This window comes from Monodelphis domestica, chromosome 7 (genome assembly GCF_027887165.1).
Source record: "Monodelphis domestica isolate mMonDom1 chromosome 7, mMonDom1.pri, whole genome shotgun sequence".
NCBI classification, from domain to species: Eukaryota; Metazoa; Chordata; class Mammalia; order Didelphimorphia; family Didelphidae; genus Monodelphis; species Monodelphis domestica.
In genome coordinates, this window is record NC_077233.1 from 292,009,970 (window position 1) to 292,036,548 (window position 26,579).

The 26,579-nt window shown below is 43.0% G+C and overlaps 1 protein-coding gene across 4 annotated transcripts in view; it reads right to left on the reverse strand.

Moving 5' to 3' along the window:
• EPB41L4A (erythrocyte membrane protein band 4.1 like 4A) overlaps positions 1-26,579 on the reverse strand; it is a 125,742-nt gene that overhangs the window by 18,727 nt on the left and 80,436 nt on the right. For 2 of the 4 annotated variants that reach the window (XM_056803958.1, XM_056803960.1), the window contains exons 13-15: positions 10,117-10,198; positions 1,873-1,956; positions 1,166-1,279 (exon numbers count right to left, since the gene is read on the reverse strand). In XM_056803958.1, the coding sequence (XP_056659936.1) occupies positions 1,166-1,279; positions 1,873-1,956; positions 10,117-10,198 (280 nt within the window). The remainder of the gene's footprint in view (positions 1-1,165; positions 1,280-1,872; positions 1,957-10,116; positions 10,199-26,579) is intronic. The other 2 variants (XM_056803959.1, XM_056803961.1) reach the window with 2 other exon arrangements.

The following is a 26,579-nucleotide window of genomic DNA, read 5'->3' on the forward strand; positions in this document are numbered from 1 at the left end:
TTCTGACAGTGACAGCAAACTGAGAGCAAAGTCTCGCTCAGTTTGCTATAAAATAAGAATCCTGGAGAAGGAATAGCAAGGCAGGCCAGGATCTTTGGCAAGAAAACCCCATAAAAATGGGATCACAAAGAGTTGGGCACAACTGAAACAACAATACAAACATATATGCTAATTACTAAAATAATTTGAAGCCAGAAGATGAGATCCTCTATACTAGTAAGTGCACATTTGCTTGGCTTGATAAATGGATTATCTTTCATAGGCCGCCCTCCCAGAAAGGACTTTGTAATCCCTTCCTACAATTCCTTACCTCAGATAACACGTGCTCTATTTAAGGCCATTTGTCTTATTCCAGATTCCTAGACCCTAAACGGAAGATTCAAGCCCCTATTCCAATTCCTCATTGTTTTGGTGACTAGATTCATTAATATGGTCTCCGCTAGAGCTCAGAAATGTTTCCTAATTGTTCCTCTCATATACGTAACATTAGCAAAGGGTTTTATGTAGCCCTCCCCACAATACTTTGTCTGGATCCTTGCTATGAGGGTCCGTAGTGGGAACATAAGGAGCATTTCCAGAAATGGAAAGCTAAAAGAGATACCGAGTCCCAGGAGAGGAGGAGGAGCTCTCGAGACCTGTAGCTCAGGATAAGGAAGCAGCTAGATCCAAAGCACAACTCATTTCTCTGTATTTTTCCTGACATTTTTACATTCGTTTTCAGCCAAATCTGTCCCCCTCCTCCCTCTAAGAGGCCGACGCTGTGCTCCGCACGAGTTGCTAGGCACGTCCTGGTGGGGAATGTGAGCTCTGGATATGGGGAATGAGTCCGAGATTTAGACAGCTGCTTCATTGGCAGACAAGCATCTGGGTGGGGCAGGGGGAGAGCACTGGGCATGGCTGGAAAGGCGGATTCCAGCCTGCCTTCCTACAACGCAGTGACGGCACGGAAGGAAGGGATGAATACTGCCGATCGGGGTTTCTTATAGGGCAATTCTCGGGAGTGTTCTTCCTTGCTCAATTTCGTGTCAACGCAGAAGGGTGCAAATATGAGGAGAAAAACCTTGGTGGCCGGATAGGCGACGGAGAAAGAACGAAAGGGTCTACCCGGACGGGTGAGGCTGGGGGACGGGGCACAGGGAAGAATCGGTGCCATGAGCCGACTTGCCTTCTCCTAGCTGGCTGTCCGGGCTCTGGGTCACTGCTGCCAGATGGGCTTCTTCTCCGTGCAGAAGGGAACTTTGGGGATCGCTTACGGTCACTGGAACAATTGTACAGCCCCCTGGAACGAGAGGACACCCGTGATGGATCACGAGCTGCAGACTCCACCGTTTTACCCAGCCCCGTCCAAGAGGCCTCCAAGGACGACGACTCGGATCGCGGGCAGACCGTCCTGCAGGGCCGTTTGCGAGGCAGGGATCGTAACAGGAAACAGCACTCGGCGAGAGCTGGGGAAGAAGCCCAAGCGAAACAACCCTAAACTGCTCAGTAACCATCGAGGCAACTAGGTGGCCAGTGGCCAGAGAGCCAGGCCCGGAGAGGGGAGGGCTCTGTGCGGCCTGGGAAAGGAGCTTGAGGCCCTTCGGAGCAGTACTTGGCATTGCTTGTGGGCAGAAGGCAAGGCTCAAAGCCGAGCAGCGAAGCCTCGCTGGAATGCCACGTCCACCAGGCAGAGGAGGCGCGGCGCCCGGCAGGAACCCGAGCTCCCATCTGACTCGCTGTTGGGGGGGAGCCCAGCGCTCTCGTGTCCGTCGTCCTCGCAAAGGAGGGGATGCTGACGGACTAGCCGAGCTCTGATTTCAACGGCCCGAATTCCCTTCTCTATGACCTGCGTTGATGCTCTCTGTGGCTGATCACAACCAGGATGAACTTTACCCCTGGGCTCCGTTTTCCTCCCATGGTGCACTTGCTTTGCTTGTTGGAGTTTCGGGACTGTTTTCACCTTCCGACTTCTTAAAGCTGTAATTCAAAAAGAAAGAAACATCCAAAGCAATTCGTAAGCTAGAAAAGTGAAAAAGGCAGATTCAAGGGTAAGTTTCTCCTTCGTGTGGCAAACGAATGCAAACTAAAACAATCTAACAAACAACCTTCAACGCCCAAGAAAAACAGGCTGAATTTTCATTCTGCTTATGCTGTTTCAGCTCAGCAAGAGTCAGTCCCCAGCAGTGACTTTCATCTACTGAATGCCAGAGCAAGAACTCAAAAGGCCCTGGAACAACAGGCAAACTTGGCCTTGAAGTTTTATACACTATGTTGCATAACTCCAGATTGCTTATCAGACTGGTTGTATCATTTCACAGGTTCATCAATGATATATTATCGCACTCCCCCCCCAAAAAAAAAACCCCTCCAAAGATGACTTGAGCTTTTTTCTTTCATTTTGCCAATTTGCAACCTCAGTTTTGATTTGCATTTCTCTTATTAGTGATTTGGAGCTTGTTTTCATGTGGTGGTGAATGCTTTGCAAATTTTTTTGAGAACTTTTTATCCACATTCATTGGTCATTTACATTTATGTATTGAAAAAATGGCTATTCATTTTACATATAAATCATTTATGTGCTTTAAAAACAAGCCCGACTAAGATAAACTCCAAAGCAACTTTTTACCTATAAAACGACTTCCCTTATCGTGAATGTATTAACATTGTTTGTGGAGCTTTTCAGTTTCAGGTAGTCAAATTAATTTTATCTTTTGTCATTTCCTCTATATCTTTTTTGGTTAATAATACACTGGCCCAACTTTTGGGGGCAGAGCCAAGAGAGCAGAGTAGTCCTCAGCAGCTCTGTGCCAACCAAGACTAAAATATTGCCACAAAACAAATACAGGAGTGAAAGAACCAACAAGGAAAAAGGGGCCGACAACTTTCAAGAAAAGAAAGCCCAAAAGGTAGACAACAAACATCTGGGGCATTGGAGTGAGAGGAGAGCAGACCCAGCAAGAAGTTGTAGCAAGAGAAAAGGGAAGGAAGAGATAGAATGGGGTAAATTACATAATATAAAGAGGCATGAAAAATCATTATAGAGAGGGGAGGAGAAGGGTGGTGACGGGCAATGCTTAAACTTTACTCTCATCGGAGAGGGCTCAGAGAGGGTAAAACAAGTAGAGTTAGTGGGGTATAGAATTCTATCATACCCTACTCAGTAGGATATAGAATTCTATCTTACCTCACAGAAAAGTAGAAGGGAAATAAGACAAGGGAAGAGGGAGGTAAATGGAGGGAGGGGGAAGTGAGGGAGAGTGACAAAAAGCAAAACACTGGTGAGGAAGAACAGAGAGAAAGGGAATAGAGCAGGATTTAAAGGGGATGATATGATGGAGGGCAATATACAGTTGGTAATCATAATATTGAATGTGAATGGGATGAACTCACCCATTAAATGGAAGCAGATAGCAGAGTGGATTAAAGACCAGAATCCTACTATATGTTGTTTACAAGAAACACATTTGAGGCAGGGTGACATGCACAGATTCAAGGTAAAAGACTGCAGCAGAATTTATTATGTGTCATCTAAAGTACAAAAAAGGAGGAGTAGCAATCCTGATACCAGACAAAGCTAAAGTAGAAATTGATCTGATTAAAAGAGATAAGGAAGGAAATTTTACATTCTGAAATGTATATATAAACAATCCTGTAATATCATGACTTAATATTTATGTACTAAATGGCATGGCATCTAGATTTCTAAAGGAAAAATTAAAGGTACTTAAGGAGGAAATAGATAGCAAGACCATATTAGTGGGGAATCTCAACTTTCCCCTTTCAGAACTAGATAAATCAAACCAAAAAAATAAATGAGAAAGAAGTAAGGATAGTGAATGAAATTAAATGAAAAATTAAAGGTAATAGATATCTGGAAAAAACTAATAGGCATAAAAAGGAATATACCTTCTTCTCAGCAGTGTATGGTACATATACAAAGATTGACTATGTACTAGGGCATAGAAATATTGCAAACAACTGCATAAAAGCAAAAATAATAAATGCAACTTTTTAGATCATAATGTGATAAAAATTATACTTAATAATAGAAAGGATAAAATTAATTAGAAGCTAAATAATCTAATTTTTCAAAACTGGTGGGTCAAAAAATTAATCACAGAAACAATGATGGACTTCATTAAAGAGAATGACAATAAGGAGACAACATATAAAAATCTAAGGGATACAGCCAATGCAGTACTCTGGGAAAATATTTATCTCTGAGTGTCTATAGCAACAAAATAGAGGGAGGAGATCAATGAATTAGGTTTACAACTTAAAGAAAAAGAACAAATTAAAAATCCCCAGATAAAAACTAAATTGATCCTAAAAATTAAAGGAGAAATTAATCAAGCTGAAGGTAAAAGAACTATTAAACTAATAAATAAGACTAGGAGCTGGTACTTTGAAAAAACAAATAAAATAAAGTAAATCTAATTTACTTAATTTTTTACCTTTAATGAAAAGTAAATTAAGGTAATTATTAAGAACTATTTTGCCCAATTATATGGCAATAAATATGGCCATCTAGGTGAAATGTGTGAATATTTACAAAAATATAAATTTCCTACATTAACAAAATAGGAAATGGAATACTTTAAATAATCCCATCTCAGAAAAAGAAATTGAACAAGCTATCAAGGAACTTCCTAAGAAAAAAATCCCCAGGGCCACATGAATTCTATCAAACATTTAAAGAACAACTAATCCTAATACTCTACAAATTATTTGACAAAATAAGCAAAGAAGGAGTCTTACCAAATTCTTTTTATGACACAAATATGGTATTGATTCCAAAGCCAGGCAGACCAAAAATAGAGAAAGAAAACTACAGATGAACCTCCTTAATGAACATAGATACAAAAATCTTAAATAAAATACTAGCAAAAGTATTCACTATGATCAGGTGGGATTTATACAAAGAGTACAAGGATAGTTTAACATTAGGAAAACCATCCACATAATTGACCATATCAATAACTAAACCAACAGAGATCACATGATTATCTCAATAGATACAGAAAAAGCCTTTGACAAAATATGACATCCATTCCTATTTAAAACACTAGAGAGAGCAGCTGGGTAGCTCAGTGGATTGAGAGCCAGGCCTAGAGATGGGAGGTCCTAGGTTCAAATCTGGCCTCAGACACTTCCCAGCTGTGTGACTGGGCAAGTCACTTGACCCCCATTGCCTAGCCCTTACCACTCTTCTGCCTTGGAACCAATACACAGTATTCACTTCAAGACGGAAGGTGAGGGTTTTAAAACAACAACAACAACAACAAACCCAACAGTAGAAATTATAGGAATAGAAGGACTATTCCCCAAAATAATAAATAGTATATATTTAAAACCATCAGCAGGTATTATCTGCAATGGGGATAAGTTAGAAGCCTTTCCAATAAGATCAGGAGTGAAGCAAGGGTGCCCATTATCACCTCTATTCTTTAATATTATGTTAGAAATGCTAACAGTAGCAATTAGAGAAGAAAAAGAAATTGAAGGGATTAAAGTAGGCAGTGAGGAAACTAAACTATCAGTCCTTGCAGATGATATGATGGTACACTTAAGGAACCCCATAAAATCAACTAAAAGTTTAGTGGAAATAATGAACAACTTAGTAAAGTTGCAGGGTATAAGATAAACCCATACAAATCATCACCACTTCTATATATTTCCAACAAAATTCAGAAGAAGGAGTTAGAAAGAGAAACTCCATTTAAAATCACTATAGACATATAAAATACTTAGGAAATTATCTACTAAGACTAACACAGGAATTATATGAACACAACTATAAAACACTTTTCACACAATTAAAACTAGATCTAAACCATTGGAAAAACATCAACTGCTCATGGGTAAGACGAGCTAACATAATAAAAATGATCATCCTACCCAAACTAATTTACTTATTTAGTGCCATACCCATTGAACTACCAAAAAACTTTTTTACTGAATTAGAAAAAAACATAACAAAGTTCATTTGGAATAACAAAAGATCAAGAAAATCAAGGGAAATAATGAAAAAAAAATACAAAGGAAGGTGGCCTTGCAGTCCCAGATCTCAGACTATATTACAAAGCAGAGGTCAACAAAACAATGTGGTACTGGCTAACAGACAGAAAGGAGGATCGGTGGAATAGACTTGGGGTAAATGACCTCACCAAGGCAGTCTATGATAAGCCCAAAGATCCCAGTTTTGGGGAACAAAACCTACTATTTGATCAAAACTGCTGGGAAAATTGGATCAAGATCTCACACCCTATACCACGGGAAATTATTTTAAATTATAAAAAGAACACACTTGTCCATAGCTAATGAGAGGTACGTGACCTGTTATAGTACGATTTTTAATAAATGCATTATGTAATTAATGTATAGTACGGAGTAAAATGTTGCTTTAAGCCTAATTTCTGCCAGACTGCTTTCTGGTTTTCTTCTTAGTTTACATTAAGCAGGGAATTTTATCTGCTATAACTTTGGTTTTCCATTCTATTGAACATTGGGTTAAGACCAATTTTTAAATCTCCCTTACCTAGCCTAGTCATTAATCTCTAACCAGGTGATTTGGATGGTCACTGCTTTGTGATCATTTGAGGTCTGGAAGTACTGTGAATACTTTTCATTGTTTCCCTTGACAGTCCAGATCTTTTGCTTTGCCCAAATGAAATTAGGTTGTTTTGAAGCTCTGTACAGCATCCGCTTGGTAATGTGACTGGTAAAGCATTCAGAGTATGTATTAATTTTCATGGAATTGCCATGGGCATGACCACACCATGAGCACCGAAGATTCCTCTAGCCCTTGAGGTGTCCGGAACTCTTTAAGGAGTGACGTATGATGGAATCTCTTCAAATCTTTGTGGGCTTTGGGAAGCGGATCCCGTAGGTGGACTAAAGCAGCTCTATTTTGTGTATCTGGGGTCCGGTTTGTATTGCAGTCCCCGCTCTGTCGTTAGCCCCTCTCTGCTTAAACAACAAGCAAACAGGGTGGAATTCTGAAAAATGGCTAAGCCAAAGAAAAGACTTCTCCTGTTCGATGCCCCCTACATCTACCTGTTCCCGAGGCCTGTCCAGTCCAGAAGTGTGCTCCAACCAATCTGCCACCTTCCCTTTTGGTGCACTAAACCCTTGTTTTTTCCAAACTTTCCCGTGTGAGGACTGCTGTGTTCCAGTCCTGGCGATTTTATACACAGCCAGTGGTGGCAAGAGTGGGCTTTCCCGGAACAGAATCACGATCCTAGAAAGCTGTGGGCTCAACCCATCAGGGACAGCCCTCACGGGCTGGTGCCGACAATCTGCTCAGTACCAGAACTGATCACAGCCACGGCAGCCTTGCGTCCACAAAGAGAAGACTCCCGGCCCTCACTGATCTGGGTCTGTCTACTTAGAAACCCGTTCTTTTGGGTTAGTCAGGAAGAACTAGCACTAGCAGGTGCTTCCAGGGGTCTGACTCCGCCTCTGTTTCAGTTTCCCTTCGTGGCAAAGACTCCCAGTGAGGCAAAGTGACCACCAGTCTGGTACTGCTGCGAAGCACGGAGCTCTGACAGGGATGCCAGGAGCTGCTTACTAGGAAGCTAGGGATGACTGCAAAACGATGGACATCGACTGGAGGGGAATTCCTGGGAGGGGAGTCTATTTGAGACTGAGAACCCAGGACCAGTCTGGGGCTGAGGCTCCCAAGGCAGCCTCTGCAGAGAGTAAGGGCTGAGGGATTCGACTGAGCCCCATGGCACTTCCTCCTCCCCATCTAGGCACGGCCTACGGCCTACCCTGGCTCCTGACAGAGTTCGAGCCTCTGGGTCTGGCTACGGGAAACCTTCAGAGGCAACACTTAGTGGTGGTCTTTGTGTTGTGTGGTCATTTCCTCAGCCTGAAAGCCCGTCCCAGAAGTAGGGTATTCAAGCCGAGGTGGACAGGACAACTAACCCCCCTTAGATCACCAGGTACTTATGAAAATAGCATTTTCACACTCGGCTTCGCAGCTTCCCTAGGCCTGTCCCAAGCTGTCTTATCTGAGAGGCATAACTGAGGAAAACATCCTCCATAGATATTCAGCTTTGTTTTGTACGCAACTAAGAAAACGACTGACTTTATTCTTTCGGAAACAGGCATGAGACATTTAAGGGAGCTGTTAGGAGAAAATGATGCCCTCCAGAAGTGTCAAGCAATGAGACAGACATCAGAAACTGAGTCCAGAATAGGGGACCACTAGGACCTGCTGGATCTTTGCTCTTCTCCTTTTCCTGGAAGCAATCCAACAGGGACTGTTCCTGAGACCCTCCTGCCCACTGCCTAGAAGAAGGATCTAACACTACGACCACCCAGAGGAAGCAACCATGATCTACCAGGAGCAGGGAACCCAAGCTCATTCCTCTGTATGAATTCCCCCAAACGAGTGGTTCCCCTCAGTCAGACCCGAGAAATGAGGTAGGGATGCGCTGAAAAACTGCAGATTCTTTTTGAATATGTTCCACTTTGGCACAGACAAACCAATTGGTGGCTCCTTCTTGGTAAGGACCTGCGGTCGGGGCCAAAGCCCCTACCCCACCGCAACCACATGGAACGGGAACTTGCTGCTGCTGTGCCTCTATAGTTCAAATAGATTCAGAATGTATCCGGTTTCTTTACTTAAGGATACTCACTAAAGAATAGGCTTTGGATAGGTTTTGATTGTGCTTAGGAAGGGCGAAAGCAAAAGGGAATTCTGGGACAGGCAACAGCAGTCACTCAACATTGGCATAAGCAGCTTCAGGGATAGACTAGCGTCCCCCAACCAAGGGGGAAGGAAAGGGAATGAGGAGTTCAGGAATCCGTCCAGGCTTGTGTTCATGCCCCAATTTGGGCTAAGGACAGCGTTATTAAGGAGCGACCTTAAGATTTCAAATGTATCTAGAATGTCGTCCTACTCGTACAATCATTGGTTTATTCAAGCAGGGTGGGTGGAGCCCGGAGGACCCGGATTCAAGTGGGACCCTCTTTGCCGGCCTCTTGCCCTTCTGATGGTCTGTGGGCGGAGACATGACTTGAAGTCAGACTTGAAGCCCCACCAGTCTGACATCCTCCCCCTTGCTTTCAAACCCACATTATTAGGAAGACTGGAAGCTACTTAGAAAGCACGGTAGGAGTTCAGTAAGCGCGTCTTTCCCTTCTTCCTTTGCTCCTTAAGGGGCACACATCTGCTCATCCCTTTTCTTCTCCCCGTCTTTGGACCTCAAAACCCTTTCCTCTCTTCTAACAAAGACAAGCGACTCCGTCCACGTGTGCACGCAGTCCCACCCCCCGGAATAGTCTGGACGGCCTCCGAGGCCGACCCTCTCTCTAGCCCGCGGCCCTTTTCTGGTGCCTTTACTAGATCCGCACCCTTTATTCTGCCCCGCCCTCAGGACAGTCTTCTTTGTTGCCCTCCGTTCTTGGCCAGCCTTGGCCGAGCCGCCTTCACTTTCCTCTTTCACTCCTTCCTCAACTCTGCAAAGTTTTCAAATGGCCAAATCTTTGTCTGTTGCACTGAACTCCCCATTCGGACTGATTTCCGCTCTTACTTGTTGTCCTATCATGTCGACGAAGAGCCCCAACTACGGTAGTGCCCAGCTTTGGATCCTAGCCCCTCCCATGCTCCACCCCCTCCATCTACTGGCCTGAGCGCTTTCAGCGGCCATCCTGGGACCTGTGAAAACGGGAATCATCGTCTCACCCCGCTTCCTGGAAAGGCCCCCACGACTGGTGTCTCCCTTGGTGAAGACCGCCGTTCCTGCCTTCGCCACCCCTCCCGCCCCCTCGGACCCCACACGCCACTCCGGAGGAGCTCATCTGCCTCGTCTCTTGACTCCCCAAGTCGTTGGCTTCACGGTCAGGATGGATGTGGGGGTGTGCGAAGGCATGTCCAGCTCAAAATAACGGGGTTCTTAAAACAAGTGTTTGGAAAAAGGCATTCCTGGCGGCATCTGTGGCTGCAGCTTGTGCATTCCACGGGACTCCTTCCAGTTTTCAGTTCCACGACTGGAGCTAATAGCGTTGGCTAGCTCACAACCCCATCAAAGGAACGGATTCTTCCTTACCTTGGTTGACAGCTAAGCCCGTCGTCCCATTCCCACTCTAAAACTCATCTGTTGTATTTCTCTAGTCAACTGCACCCACCTTTGGACTGGCAAAGGTGCCATGATCTTGGTGGTTCCTCCATTTTCCGCACCTTCAGTAACCCGGTTTATGCTGTTTGATCCTAATGGGAAAACCAACAACAAAAGGGCATGGATGGAAGGAGAGGAAAAGTGGGCTCCAACAACTCGTGCATTCGACCACCATCTCTAAAGCATCTAGAATGAGCAGTGTATGACGGGGAGGGGCTGGGAAGATGGAGCGGGGAAACCTGTTGTCTGGCTTGATCAGTAGAGATTTGTGGGCACCTTGAACCCTGATCCTGTTCGCTAGGGAAGGGATGATATCATAGAACACTTGTTAACAATCACAGATTCTCCGGCTTAGCTAATGATTGTTAATAAGTGCCCGATACAAACCCTTAAGCGATTCTAACTCTAGTAGTGCTGAGAGAAAGAGAACAAGAGGATGTGAAAGCCACGTGGATGGGGTAACACCACCATGAATCACAATTACAAGGCCGCTGACCTCCATCTACCTCGGTCTCCTTTAAAAGGATGGTTAAAAGTTTACTGTTTTAGCAGCATTTACCGAAGCTGACAATTAAAAAGAAAACTTATCGTCTACAGCGGTTGTCAAGCCGTAGCAGTAGAGGGGGTTTGTTCACTGTAAGGGGTTTCTCTCTCTGACTTGTTTAGCTCATTTTTCTGGCATTGAGCTATTTAAAGTTTGTAATTATCCATTCAGTTTCATCAGCTTGGTTGGAAGAGAGCTGGGTGAAATATTTAATAACAGACCCGATTTCTACTCATTTATTGTGACAGCAACTCCGTGTCCATTTTTTATATTGGTAAATTTGTTTTTCTCACAACTTCATTTTTGCTTTCAATGATTATTTTGTTAATTTTCAAAATTGCTTTTTAGTTGGGGTTTTATGATTTGTTGCTTTTAAAGATTCGTTTGTTCTTCCATTCCTGGACTCATTCCTTCTCTTGTTAATTGGGTTCAGATATATATGTTTGTCTTAATGACTGCTTTGGATGCATCACAAACGTTTTGGTATGTTTTCTTTCTTTTTTTTCATTTAAAAGGAATTTTTTTCTCCTCTTGAGAAACAACTGCTTGATCACATGGGTCGAGGGATGTGGCTGGGGATGGAGACTCTGAATGAACATCCTAGTGCAAACATCAACAGCATGGAAATAGGTTCTGATCAAGGACACGTGATACCCAGTGGAATTGCATGTTGGTTATGGGAAGAGGTGGAGGCAGGGAGGGAGGGAAGGGATATGATTCTTGTAACCAAGGAATAATGTTCTAAATTGACTAAAAATAAAAAATAAATTAAAAATAAAAATAACATTCCTGAACTAAAAATAAAAAGAATTTTTTTCTACTCTTGATAAGGCAAGGAAAACAAATCGCTGTCAAGCAAAGCAAATTTAACCATTAGTTGTGTAAAAATCTCAATTTAGGTTTTTAGTGTGTCATCTGTTGATCTGCTCTTTTTTGACAAAAATGTTTCAAAATAAACATTTACCCTCTAAAGACTGGTTAAATTGCATCCACAATTTTTAATTTGTTTACTCATTGTTTCCGTTAACTTTAAGGACATTTTCTACCTATTCTGTGATATGAATGCTTGGAAGTCTGTTATCCAAGTTGATATTTGTACCCTGTAGGATTTAAGAATTAGTTATAATCTCATCTGGTCTAATTTCTTTCTGCTCAGAAACCATGTGTGATCATGCCTGCTGTCCCTTACCCTCTGAATTTACTCTCTGCTTGCCTGTAGTTTTTTCTTTCTGTCAAGTATTTCTGCCACCACAGTAGCTTTTTAGAGGGGGATTATTCTCTTTTCCCCTTTATTGTGGAGATGAGACAAAGGCCTACTGAAATCGTCTTGAGCTAGTATACAATAAAAACCAAACACTTTCTTCATTGGATTTTTGTGCTTCTTTTTCCACTTGACTAATTGTGCTTCTCAAGTTCCTTTCTTTTTACATTACTTTCGTCTCTTTTCCCCATGTTTTCTCCCTTTCTTATTTGACTTTCGCCTTCCTTTTTGAGCTCTTCCAGCCCCTGAGACCAGTTTCCATTTTCCTTTGAAGTTGTGCATGTGGTTGCTTTGTCACCGTTCCCTCCTGAATCTGTGCTTTGCTCTTAGTCTCCATAACAAGTTTCTGTGTATAGCTGTTCCTTTTGCTATTGGCTCATTTTCCCAGCCTTTTTTTGCTTGTGGACTGAGAAACTTTGAATGTGCCGATTCTGTTTCCTCTGCTGATAGCTCACAGGACTTGGAGCAGCTCCGTGCACTACTTTGCCTTGGGGCCAGGGCCCTCATCTCAGGCGTGGAAGGGCCGGGCATCAGGATCTCTCTGCCGGCTGGGGCCAGGGCATGGGGTTTCATGGAGCAGGTACGAACGTTCTGCTCTTGGCTCAAGCACGCTTCTGGAATCCTGAAGCTGGTCTGTGCTCAGACTCAGGACCTGGCACGGCAGGTGGGGAGTGGTCGGCCTACGTTTCGTTGTGTCCACTTTTACTTCCAATTCCCCTTTATCCTACGAAAATCTACCCTCTGCCTGCCTTTCAAGTTGTTTTCCACAGGACGGCCCCCTCCTTCCATCTCCTGGTTAGTCTTGTGACGTCACTTGTTTGGGGGACTATTTACATCTTTGCTCTGCCCTCTAAGGTATACAATTCTTTTTTTAACCTTTCCCTTCCATCTTGGAGTCAATACTGTGTATTAGTATATTGGCTCCAAGGAAGAAGAGTGGTAAGGGCTAGGCCATGGGGGTCAAGTGACTTGCCCAGGGTCACACAGCTGAGAAGTGGCTGAGGCCAGATTTGAACCTAGGACCTCCCATCTCTAGGCCTGGCTCTCCATCCACTGAGCTACCCAGCTGCCCCCAAAGGTATACAATTTTTAACATACGGTGGACTTATGATAAATACTTGTGGTCGATTCAGTTATCCAGAGTTACTAAGTTGAAGGGGTGGAATCTGAGCACCTCCTCTATATTTTCTCTTTCTAGCAACATTTCTTAAAAGGATACATCATTCTAAATGTATAATCTGGATATTTCAGAAATAGATGGGCACACTTAAGGGCCACCTTGGTAGGGAATACTTAACCGTTTATACCCAAAGAAATATTGTAATATGGCAACAATCCACTCAACCCTTACAGAGGGACCCAGCCATTGCCGTTGTCATTAAGATATAAGGAGACATGACACCTTAATGGAGGAATAACAAGACTGCATGGCCCAGAAGGGATACAACAATGACTCGGATGCTCTAAATTAAGCAGCACAACAACCATTAGATTAGGAGAAATTCCATGCTATTAGGCAAAATTTGTATGAATATTTGATGTTTCCTACATTCATTTATTCGCTGCCATCCAGAATTTGGCCAGCTGAATCCAGAAAATGAGCTGAGGGCAGTTGCATCAGGTGATGTTCATTGATCAGTAGTAGATGGTTACAATTCTGCCCTGGCAGGAGTAGAAAAACTATTAGTGAAATCAGGTGAGGCAGGAAGGCAGCAGAGGCGCCTGAGGACCAGAAAGGAATATTTAGAAGGCAAGTGGGGCTCCGAGTGTTTTTACTATAAAAGGATGAACATTCCTTCAATGATTATTTTCAAGTGATTGCTATTAATGAGACTATTTGATTGATGGACATAGGGGCAGCAAGCCCCCCTTATCAGGGAAAAGGGACCCTTGAGCGCTTCACCTTTTTTCCCATTATGTAAACTTCCCTGTGATCCAGGAGAAGAAATCTTTGGTCAAACTCTAAAATGTTTCTGGCACTCCTAGACTTAGTCTGACTTGACTTCCATGTTACGAAAAGGACCCATTCATGAGGTCAGACAAACCTTTCGGGATCTAGACTGAGGATGGGATGCCCCATTGTGTGCCACGATATAATACCAATCTAGAAGTTATCCAAAAACTCAGGGGGGCAGCTAGGAAGCTCAGTGGATTGAGAGCAAGGTCTAGAGACAGGAGGTTCTGTGGGTGCAAAGGATGATGGTCCTGTGCAATTAGCAGAGCATGAAGAAACGTATCCAAGTGTTTGACCAAATGAGAAATAAATGGGAAGTAAACCGCTCGTTGTCTTAAAGCCCCCAACGAAGTAGACAGAATTAGAAGCAGAGCAGCATGTGGGGAAGCATTTTTACAGCCAGCTTGTTTCCAGAGTCCTCCTTGCTCCGGAGGGAACAGAGCCGGTCTCATGAAAACCGAAGAGCCATTCCCCAAATAAAAATGGTCAAGGAAGGTCAAGAGGCAGTTTGTAAAAGAAATACAGCAGCCAGGTGGGAAACGTCTAGAGAAGTGTAAATGAGGAGCATGCCCAGGTACGAGTTACAATTGAAAGCTGGGCTTTGAGCAACAATTCCTTCCAAGATCAAGGAAGAAGCAAAGGACCTAGACGGATACAAATATTTTAGCATCTCTTTTTGGATGGAAAAAAACCTGAAAAAGGTCCACTAGCCAATCAGAGCAGAAAACTATCAGTTAAAAGAAATGCAGGCTGCTTTCCGAATCCCTCTGAAGATGTTCAGGAAACAGCATTAAACACGGAAGGCAGAACTAGAATACCACACAGTACAGCTGTGGAAGACTAATTGATTCTCAATCCTTGATCCCATTTGAGGTTTTCTTTGCAAAAATGCTGGAATTGTTTGGCATTACTTCCAGCTCCTTTTACACCTGAGGAAACTGAGGCAAGCAGGGTTAAGTGACTTGTCAGCAGAGGGATTTGAACTCAGGAAAGGGAGTCTTCCACACTGCAGGTCTGCCAGACAGTCTATCCACTCAACTGTACTATTTCATTCCTCCAAGGCTACTCTTGTTCCAATGATCCAGTCCAATTCCAAAGGAAACAGGATGAAAAACGCTCTCCTCCTCCAGTGAACTGATGGCACAAATCTGTTTTGCGTGACTGGCCTCCCATTGGCTGCGGGGAGAACTTGGAACTCGACATTTTTTTAGTCTTGAAAGGGAAACTCTTCATTTTCTGCAGCACAATTTGCTGAGAAAAGAAAAGGAACCAATCCAGAAAGAACGGAGCTCCAACTGATTCTTGCTATTGGTTACGAGTGCTTGGAAACAGCTTTGGGGGCAAAGTCTTACTAGCTTTGCTCGGGTAATTCAAGCCTGAACAGAACACGAGATTTCCAAGTATGACGTTTTTGCCTTTAAAACCGTCTTGGACGTGGATTGCTTGACGATTGCTCATAGGCCAACAAAGGCAACAGACGCGGGTGTGATAGTAAAGCAAAGAGCTGGCAAATGTTCCGACTCCCCAACACACGGTATCAACACGGTCAGGAGCCCAAAGCGCAAGTGAAGGCATCGGCAGAGATAAAGCAGCCTCGATGGCGTAGATTCGGAGAATCCGCCCGCTCAGCTCAAGCCCTGGAAGGGAAGCCCCAAGAGGAAGCAGCCTCGTGGGATGGACACTAAAAGAAAGGGCGACTTCGCTCTCTGTAAGCTGGGAAAGGCTTCATCCTGTCTCCTACAGGACACATCTTCAGCATGGCGGCCAAGAGAGAGTTTGGAGGGAGGAGGGGAAAGAGGTGCGCATGGGCAAAGGTTTCCAGGAAGTGCAAGGCCAGGGATCGGCTCTGATGGGAAGAGATGGGGTAAAGGGTTTCCTCCTATAGCGGGGGAGGCTCTGGTCTTCAGCTGTGGAGGGGGGAGGGGGACGGAAGAGGGGCCACAGGAGATGGGCAGAAGACGGTGGCAATGAGGAATTCTGAAGTCAGGGAGCGTGATTTCCAGGAGCACAAGCAGAGAAGTGAAAGAATGCACGCAGGGGCAGCTGCCATGAACACAGCCAGCCATCTGATAGAGGCAGGAATGCACAGGGTCGAATCCAATTGGTTCACCAGTGGGTCAAGACCGGCAAAGCAGAGTTGGTCCAACATATGGGTTACGGAGGCGTGGGATCCCACGGGCCCAATGCAGGCGATTTCAGAACTGCCAGAGACGGCGGGATTACTAGGAAATGCGTGGAGTGTTTCATGGATGGCCATCATGCTCACAGAAGCTCCTTTGTACGGTGAGGCGGGAATGAGGGCCAGAGCTAGGGAGCAGGAATGACTGGGAAGCCCCTGCTCCGCTCCTCTTGGAAGGAAGATGGACATCCCGGATATCCAGGAGCAGCTACTAAAAGTGACGGTAAATGTGAACTGAATTGCATTAAGCTCAAAGGAGAGGCGTTATAATGAGGAAATGGTGGAAGACGACCCCACAATGTCCGGGTATCTACAAACGGAGGATGAAAAGCCAGCTGTTGTCTAAATTAAAATCGCCATCAGGAGTCCTTTTCGTCACCTCCTGTGATGGCCTTAAACCAATACTAACCTCGGACTTAACGGCCCTCAGCCCTTTTAGGAGAAGCAGCAGGGTTTGATGGGTGGTCCTATGGTGGCCAAAGGATGACCTACCGGATCTGTTAGGCGGCCTGTGGACGAGTCCTGGGTCTGAAGCCAGGAAAACTCTTAGCGGTTTGAGCCTGGACAAGTCACTTCACCCTGCTTGAGTTTCTGCACTGGTAGGAGGAGTTGGAGAAGGAGGCGGCAAACCCTCCACGTGCTCATTCGGAGTTGGACAAAACTGAAAACTGCTGAACACCAGCGACGGCCGTTCCTTCTCTTGCCATCCCCGGCGTTGGCGTCTGCTGCTTTTCCCCCACTTGTACGCAGACCTGAGCCATAAACCGCCTTCAAAGACTTGCTATTCATGACCCTTCCATTCTACAGTAAGCGGTGCAGCCCTGGGAATCACTGGATAAAGTTGGCAGAATCAGCTTCATGCTAAATCTTTTATAACAACTTAGAGGAAGAACATGCAAAAAGATACACACATTTTGAGGGTCACCTTGCAAAAACTGCCCGAGAATCCAATTGGGGGTGCTCATGGCTTAGGGGGAGGGTACAAAAAGAAGCACCGAAGTGATTATAAAAGAAAAACCCCATTTAATGGCCCGAAGGGGGCGTTCCCACAAAGGAAATGCCCTCAGAACAAGGGAAAAGTGATTGACTGGTAGAGGGTTTGGGAGCCGGGGGGGGCACTTTTCAATATTTCCGTTGCCAAGACTCTAACCAGAGGTGTGGTCACAAAACTCCCGGCGAAGCAATGAATGCCGGTCACTTAAAAGCTCAGTCCGGAACTATGCTAGAAGCGTGGCCGCCCCGAGCATTAACGAAGGAGATTAGAGAGAAGGAATGGATCTCACAGCCCAGAGTGTTCATCATGGACGCGATGGACCCTGCATCACCAGAAATTGTGGAACAATCATGAAAGGACGTGGACTCGTTCAAAGTGCAGTCGTTCTAGCTCAGAAAACAATCCAACCACAAGGTAAGTGCGGACGGACACAAAAGCAATGAACACGGATCTGCTTGTGGCCAGCCCTCATGTGGGAATATCGGTGTGGGCGGCCGTACCAAACTGAAGACGGTTGGCACGTGGGCCAGTTTTGCTAAGGGACATTTTGGAAAACGGAAGACGACGTAAAATATATTTTTAGCTGAGAAATTAAAAGTGTCTTTCAAAACAGAAACGTAGTTCCTACTGAGGCTGTCTGTATTTCTTCTGTTTAGCAGTTTTTTCACGCGATTTCACCTTGACTCTGCTTGTATCCCTGATCATCCATCTCGATGTTGCCCTCCAAAGTACTGTCTGAATAGATCGTTTACTTTCTAAGCCTTCCTTGTCGACTCTTAAAATAGTTTTATTTTATTCCAATTTACGCTTCATCCAAGAAACCTTAGCAGATGTTTCAGTTCCCTCCTCCTTCTTGCAAGGCCTTGTCCCCTCCCAGGACCATTCGTTTCTTCATTTGGGGGTGGGCAAAGAGAGGAGACTGAAAGGTCACTTAAGCTCAAATTCTCATTAGATGTGATCAGAATGAAAGGCGGATGACTTCATTCTCCCCACTTTTACCTTATTCTCCCTTTTCTTTTACGACGTCCGCTAACTTGTTCTTCATGATTTCACAAAAGTTTTCCAGATAACTAAAGCAGGGACGTGGCTAGCAGAACTGACTGTGGGCTTCCCCGGCCTGCCTTGTTTTCTCTCCCTACCAGGGATTCTGAGCTTGGAAGGCAGCTTTATGAGACAAAGCTTAGGAATTATGTATTTGTAAAACTGAATGCAGGGCACGAAGCAGGCAGTCTGTACGCTCCACTCTATTCTAGCTAGTGGGACTTGACATTGCTCGAGAATTAACATTTTTTCAAATTTGCTTTGAAGGTTTTTCTTGTGTATCATTTCAAATGGGAAAAATACATTCCAAGGAGATTTGCACAAGGGCAGGAATGATGCAGAAAAAGAAGAGGATCAGAATAAGAGCTCTGATCCAGGTTTCTGTCAGTAGACCCAAGAAGGGCATCTTCCACGAAGAAACGACTCACTGGCAGTGCCTGGCTGTTTCTGACCAGCGCCGGCCCTACGTGTCCACGGTCGCCTTCCTTCCAGGCTGCCGGGATAGTAAGGATCTTTAGTCACTTTCTCCATGTCCCTCGCTTTAACCACCTCCGCCATCGAGAACCATTGTTGCCTTCTTGGTGGCTAAGCCATGAGTATATTTGAGCTGAAGTGTAAAAGCTTCAGTCTGCAAAAAGCTTTGGTGGAGCCAATGGAAGGCAGGGATCAGTGTTTCCTGGAGGACTATTACTTGTCTATCAGAGAATCATGGCGCTCGAAGGGATCCACCAAAGCCCAGGGAGATTCCAGGTCACCCAGGAATTAAAGCAAGGACTGGAAACCAGATCCCTCTAATCTTGGAACAGATCCTCCTTCTGCTCCACCACACCGCCTCCCCAACGCTCCTCCTTCCAAAAGCACTGTTCTTTTTGAGCTCCTCTGGAGGATTTGCTAGAATCTGGCCTGGCTGCCTGGAGGGTGAACACGAGCCGACAGAGACAGGGGAACTGAGGGTGCTGAGCTCTGCACTCAGGAATGTGCTTCCTTATCCGGTTTGAGCTCTGGTAGCTTTTCAGTGGGAATGTAAACAGGGCCTGTTCAATCTACTTTTCTCCTGTGTAGTTGTGAGGTTGAGATAAGGGTTCTGTAACTTAAAGAACTAGACTGAAGAGTCACTTTAGGAACCCCTCTCCGGGAGGTTGCCAGGCCAGAATTATCTTCATGAGAGTTTAAAATTTCTAATATTAACTTATAGAAACTTTAAAAAGGAAGCTCTGCAGGTACGAGGCATCCCCATTTTTTAAAAGAGTGTAAAGGGGTCCCGAGGCCAAAATGTTTGAGAACTAATGTTAGGGATGATGTCCGGCATTATAATCAAGAAAAAAATAAAAGCAATCATTCCCTTGAAAACTGTCAAGTGGTGACAGGTCCGTTTACTCCTCATCTTATTGGACTCCTGGCCTCAATAACGTTTTCCAGCTACTTCCTGACCATCTACCTCGATTGGAAATTGGACCTGACACATTCTTTTTAATCAAAGGGAACGGTGTGGCCTTTGCTGTAATTATGGGGGTAGGTACAATGATCAGAGCTAAGGAAATTGGAGATGAAAAGACGTGAAGTCATTTTGAACCACTGTAGCACCTCTGACCACAGCACCTCTAGTAACAGCTCTAATAATCTAAGGAGAGAGAGTCTAGCTGAGGGGGCAGAAGCCACTCTCTAAGACTTCACCTTTGACAGACGGTGAAAACTTGCCTCGGTTGAAGTTGTATTTTTTGTTTGGTTGGTTGGTTTTCTGACAATCTTTAACTTCTGTCTTAGAATCAATACTGTGAATCCATTCTGAGGCAGAAGAATGGTGAGGGCTAGGCAATGGGGGTCAAGTGACTTGTCCAGGCTCACACAGATAGGAAGTGTCTGAGGTCACATTCAAACCCAGGACTTCCTTCCTCTGGGCCTGACTCTCAAGCCACTGAGCCACCTCACTTCCCTTGAGGTTGTTTTTTAATTGGAAGCTTCTTACACCAGGAAAATAATTGTAAGCACAAGTGTGCACGGTTATGCAAATATTCATCATGTGTGTATTGTATGTGTGTACATATAAACACATATCTATGGACATGTACGTCTGAAATTTGCTGGTAGGTAATTTGGTGGAATTTTGTATCATTTGCACTTATCAAGCAATTAAAATGCTTCAAGTCTGGAGCTAAGGTTACAATGAAAGATTTTCCACCCCACCCTCAAGGCGCTTCCATTCAATAAGGGAAAAGCAGATGAAGGTCAGGAGGAAGAGACTCAAAACCAGCCATCTGGACCAGGAAGTGTCCGGGATGTCTGGGCTCCTCACTCACAAAGCTGATACTGGACAACGCTAACCCCTTACGGGTTACTCTAAGAGGCCTGTATTAGTGACTAGTTAAACTGACTAGTTAAGGGAGGTCGTTTATCAACGATAAGTGGGGAGACAGGGTGGTATAAAGACCTGGAATTAGAAATATTCTAAGGCAAATTCTGCCTCCAGCTCTTTCTAGCAAGTCATTGAACCTTCTCTCTAAAATGATGAGAATAATCCTTGGAGCACCCATGTCATAGCATTGATGTGCAATCCTCTAAAGAAAAAATGAATGGATACAAAAAATAAGGAAAATATTAACAAAGAAACTGAAGGCACTTTGGATTTGGATTTTGTCTATACCTCCGGTCTCCTTGAAAACACCTTTATAATGTCATATTTTCCATTGTTTCTATATGGGGGTTTTTTCCTCCTTTACAAATATGGCAGGTAATAGAATCTTGTCAATTTAAATTTTCATGTAAAATACTCTTAATAGTCTGAATTTGCCCTTTAACTCATTCAGGACAAGAATGAAGATCCTTCTAAGCAACCACACTGTTGATATCCCCCCAAATTCTGACATCTCTCTGAAGGGCAACATAGCTAATATGATGGGCCCCATTTCAACCATATCACAATGGTGAGAACAATCTCCTTGAAAATAAGAGAAACAAGCCCCATGCTTTGTTTTTTTGAATCAATTTATTTAGTCAATTTAGAACATTATTCCTTGGCTACAAGAATCACATTATTTCCCTCCCGCCCTTCCTATAGCCGACGAACAATTTCACTGGGTATTACAGAATGTGTCCTTGATCAAAATCTATTTCCATGTGGTTGGTGTTTGCACCAGGATGTTCATTCAGAGTCTCCATCCCCAGTCATATCCCCTCGACCCATGTAGTCAAGCAGTTGTTTTTCTTCTGTGTTTCTACTCCCACAGTTTTTCCTCTGAATGTGGATAGTGTTCTTTCTTGTAGATCCCTCCAGGTTGTTCAGGATCACTGCATTGACACTAATGGAGAAGTCCATTACGTTCAATTATACCACAGTGTATCTGTCTCTGTGTACAATGTTCTCCTGGTTCTGCTCCTTTCACTCTGCATCACTTCCTAGAGGTCATTCCAGTTCACATGGAGTTCCTTCAGTTCATTGTTTCTTATAGCACAATAGTATTCGATCACCAACAGATACCACAATGTGTTCAGCCATTCCCCAATCTTAGGGCATCCCCTCATTTTCCAATTTTTGGCCACCATAAAAAGCGCAGCTATGAATATTCTTGTACAAGTCTTTTTCCTTATTATCTCTTTGGGGTACAAACCCAGCAGTGCTATGGCTGGATCAAAGGGCAGACAGTCTTTTAGCGCCCTTGGGGGATAGTTCCAAATTGCCCTCCAGAATGGTTGGATCGATTCACAACTCCACCAGCAATGCATTAGTGTCCCGACTTTGCCACATCCCCTCCAGCATTCATTACTTTCCTTTGATATCATAATAGCCAATCTGCTAGGTGTGAGGTGATACCTCAGACTTGTTTTCTTTTGCATTTCTCTTATTATAAGAGATTTAGAACATTTTTTCATGTGCTTATTAATAGCTTTAATTTCTTTAACAGAAAATTGCCTATTCATATCCCTTGCCCATTTATCAATTGGAGAATGGTTTGATTTTTTTCACAGTTGGTTTAGCTCTTTATAAATTTGGGTAATTAGACCTTTGTAAGAGGTTTTTGTTATGAAGATTGCTTCCCAATTTGTTGCTTCCCTTCTAATTTTGGTTGCATTAGTTTTGTTTGTACAAAACCTTTTTAATTTGATGTAATCAAAATTATTGATTTTACATTTTGGGATTTTTTTCTAGCTCTTGCTTGGTTTTAAAGTCTTTCCTTTCCCAAAGATCTGACAAGTATACTATTCTGTGTTCACCTAATTTGCTTATCGTTTCCTTCTTTATATTCATGTCATTTACCCTTTCTGAGTTTATCTTGGTGTAGGGTGTGAGATGTTGATCCAAACCTAATCTCTCCCATACTGTCTTCCAATTTTCCCAGCAGTTTTTGGTCCCAAAAGCTGGGATCTTTGGGCTTATCATAGCCTTGCTGAGGTGACTCACCTCAAGTCTGTTCCACTGATCCTCCTATCTGTCTCTTAGCCAGTACCAAATTGTTTTGATAAACACTACTTTATAGTATAGTTTGAGATCTGGGACTGCAAGTCCTCTTTCCTTCTCATTTTTTTTCATTATTTCCCTGGATATCCTTGAGCTTTTGTTCTTCCAAATGAACTTTGTTATGTTTTTTTTTCTAATTCTGCAAAGAAGTTTTTTTGTAGTTCAATGGGTATGGCACTAAATAGATAAGTTTGGGTAGGATGGTCATTTTTATTATGTTAGCTCGTCCCACCCATGAGCAATCGATGTTTTTCCAATTTTTAGATCTAGTTTTAATTGTGTGTAGAATGTTTTGTAGTTGTGTTCATATAGTTCCTGTGTTTATCTCGGCAGATAGATTCCTAAGTATTTTATATTGTCTAGGGTGATTTTAAATGTGATTTCTCTTTCTAATTCTTGCTGCTGAGATGGATTGGAGATATATAGAAATGCTGATGACTTATTTGTATCCTGCAACTTTGCTAAAGTTGATTATTTCGACTAGCTTTTTGGTTGATTCTCTAGGATTCCTTAAGTAAACCCATCATATCATCCGCAATACCCTCAGTATCTTTTTCTTCTCTAATTGCTACTGCTAGTGTTTCTAGCAGAATCTTAAACAATAGGGGTGATAATGGGCATCCTTGTTTCACTCCTGATCTTATTGGGAAGGCTTCTCATTTATCCCCATTGTAGATGATGTTTGCTGATGGTTTCAGATATATACTGTTTATTATTTTTAGAAAAGGCCCTTCTATTCCTATACTTTCTAGTGTTTTCAATAGGAATTGGTGTTGTATTTTATCAAAGGCTTTTTCTGCATCTATTAAGATAATCAAGTGATTTTTTTGTCAGTTTGCTTGTTAATATCAATTATGTGGATGGTTTTCCTAATATTGAACCATCCTTGCATCCCTGGTATGAATCCTACCTGGTCATAGTGAATAACCCTTGTGATGACTTGCTGGAGTCTTTTTGCTAGTATCCTATTGAAGATTTTTGCATCTATATCCATTAAGGAGATTGGTCTATAGTTTTCTTTCTCTGTTTTTGACCTGCCTGGCTTTAAAATCAGTACCATATTCTGTATGTACACATATTCATGTATATATACATATATACATACACACACATATATATGTATTTATGAATGCATATATCTATATCTATATCTATATCTATATCTATATCTATATATTTATGTCTTGGCATTTCCTCCTATAGTTTGTTCCTTCTAAGTGTAATTCTTCTAGCTGCCCAGGTGATAACAATTATTAAGAGTTACCAATATCCTCTTTTCTTATAGGGATACAAATCATTTGAACTTATTGGGTCTCTTAAAAAATGGTTGGGTTGTTTTGTTTTGTTCTGTTTTTCTTTGCCTCCCCTCTTTTTTAATTACCTTTTGATGATTCTCTTGAGTTCTGTGCTTGGGCATCAAATTTTCTGTTCAGGTCTGGTCTTTTCTTTATAAATGCTTGGGATGCTTCTATTTTGTTAAATGACCATACCTACCCCTATAAGAATATAGTCAGTTTTGCTGGGTAGTTGATTCTTGGTTGTAGATCTAGTTCCCTTGCTTTACAGAATATCATATTCCATGCCTTTCGGTCCTTCAGTGTAGTTGCAGCCAGATCCTGTGTTATCCTCACTCTGGTATCTGAATGACTTCTTAGCAGCTTGTAATATTTTTTCCTTGGTCTGATAGTTCTTGAATTTTGCTATACCATTCCTGGATGTTGTCAGTTGGGGATTAAGTACAGGAGGCAATCTGTGGATTCTTTCAATCTCTACTTTTCCCTCTTGTTCTAGGACATTGGGGCAGTTTTCTTGAATAATTTCCTGTAGTATGCTGTCCAGGCTTTTTCTTTTGTCATGGTATTCTGGTAGACAAATGATTCTTAGGTTGTCTCTCATTGTATGATTTTCTAGGTCTTCTGTTTTGTGAATGAGATGCTTCAAATTTTCCTCATTTTTTTTCATTCTTTTGGTTTTGTTTTATAGGGTCCTGTTGCCTTGTGAAGTCACTTGATTCTAGTTGTTGTATTCTGGTTCTCGAAGACTGGATTTCATCCCTCGCTTTTTGGTCATCCTTCTCCTCCTGGTCTGATTTTCTTTGGAGGTCATCTTCCATCTTCTTTGCCTCATCTTTCATCTCCTTTGCCTCATTTTCAAACTGGCTGATTTTGGCTTTCAAGACACTATTTTCTTGTTTTAGTTCATGTGCCTCTGTTTCCAGATGACTTATATTAGTTTTTAAGTTCTTTTCCCAGTTGTCTTCAGCCTCTCTTAATTGTGTTTTGAATTGTATCTTGAGTTCTTCCAGTGCCTGTATCCAATTTGCTGGGTTTTCTGTTTTTTTTCCCCTTTTTTTCTTGGAGTTCCCTCCTCCTTCTCTGTTGTTTGCTCTTTGTTCATTGCCTGTATAGAAGCTGTTGATTATAATTTATTTTTTCTTTTGTTTGCTCATATTTACTCCTTCTTTACTCCCTGCTGTCACCCTTGGAATTTTGCCAATAAATCTCTCAGTGCAGTCTGTGGGGGAGGGGTGTTTGAGCTTGAGCTTCTCTGCCCTCTGGAATCTTTGATGGAATTAAATCCAGCAGTCTGTGGGGGTGGGGTTTTGGAGCTTGAGCTTCCCTATCCTCTGGAGGCTTTTATGGGATTAGGTTAGGTTGGGTTGCTGGATGTTGCCTGAGGCCAAAATCTCAGGAAAGGGGGGGGGTATATGGAGTGTCTCCTCTGCTACAACTATGCCTACCACTCTGTGCTCTGCGTTTCTCCTCTGTCTGCTTCCCCACTGCCTGTGTTGGATGCTCTGAGCCTGGCACAGCTTTGCCCGCAAGGTATTCCCTCCATACCAGTGCCTTTGTCTGCCCAGAGATTCCAGCTGCCACCACGGCTTAGTGCTCTAAGTGGGGGAGGGGTCCCAGGACCTTCCTTCTTCCTTCCCTTTAAACTCAAGTGTTCTCCAATTCCGGCTTTTGGGGGCATACCTTTTAAGTTGAGTCTAGCAGGAGGGTTCCTTGGCTCTGTCTTGTTGTTAGGTTTGATTTTCAGTCCCCTAGGAGCATTTAGTTTGCAATCAGTAAGGAAGGGTTTTCAGAGGTCTGAACGTTTGCTGCCTCTACACCGCCATCTTGACTCTGCCTCAATTGAGCCCCTTGTTTTTTAAGTGGTGGGGAAATCAGGAAAGAATTTGCAAAAGTTTTCACAGTCTATGTGAAACATGACCTAAGGGGTGGGTTGGGAAGGCTAAGAGTGTCACCTTCAGCTTTCCATACAAGGTAAGGGTATGCTCACCTCCCTTTAAAGAGAAGTCAGTGAAATTGTTCAAGAGAGGGGATCATGTTGAAATCAGAAATTTCCTGGTTAAAAAATATATCTGAAGACTATGTGGGAGATCAAATATTGATTGTTCTGTTTCTAAAGCTCAAAAATGTAAGTTAAAAATAAAACAAAAAAGAGTAGAAATGTTCTGGATGACATCTGTCTTAGAAAGGCACAGTGAAATGGGCTGAAAAATCCTGAATTCTTAACATTAGTTCCTTTTTAGGAATAGAATAAAAATTGTTTCATAGAACACTTTGATGTTTCTTTTTTGTTCTATGAATTTAAGAGAATATGAGGTACGACCAAGAATTGTTTGATAAATGTTTCCCAATGCAAACTTATAATTGTAACCTGCACAATTAACATTTTTTTCTTCTTTCTCAATTCTAGACAATCAATACAATTTGAAATCAAGCCCTCATTTGTACTTTGTGGATTTATGAGGTATAAATGTTCAAGATGAATATTTAACCATTAGCTCTCCTTCAGCTTGTCTCCAGCACACTCCCAAATAGGATTTAAAAATAAGATTTCATGTCAAAATTAGATTTGCTACTTTGTATTGATTCAGTGGTAGGATTTTGCTTTTTCAACTTTGGCTTAGGAAAATAATATTGCTTTTTGTTTTTGGTAGTTGTGGGAGTCCTTGGTGGATAGCTTGGAAGGCACCTACTAAGAGAGTTTTCCCTCAGAAACTTCAATTATGAAAATATGGACACAGGAGAGAGTGAGCAA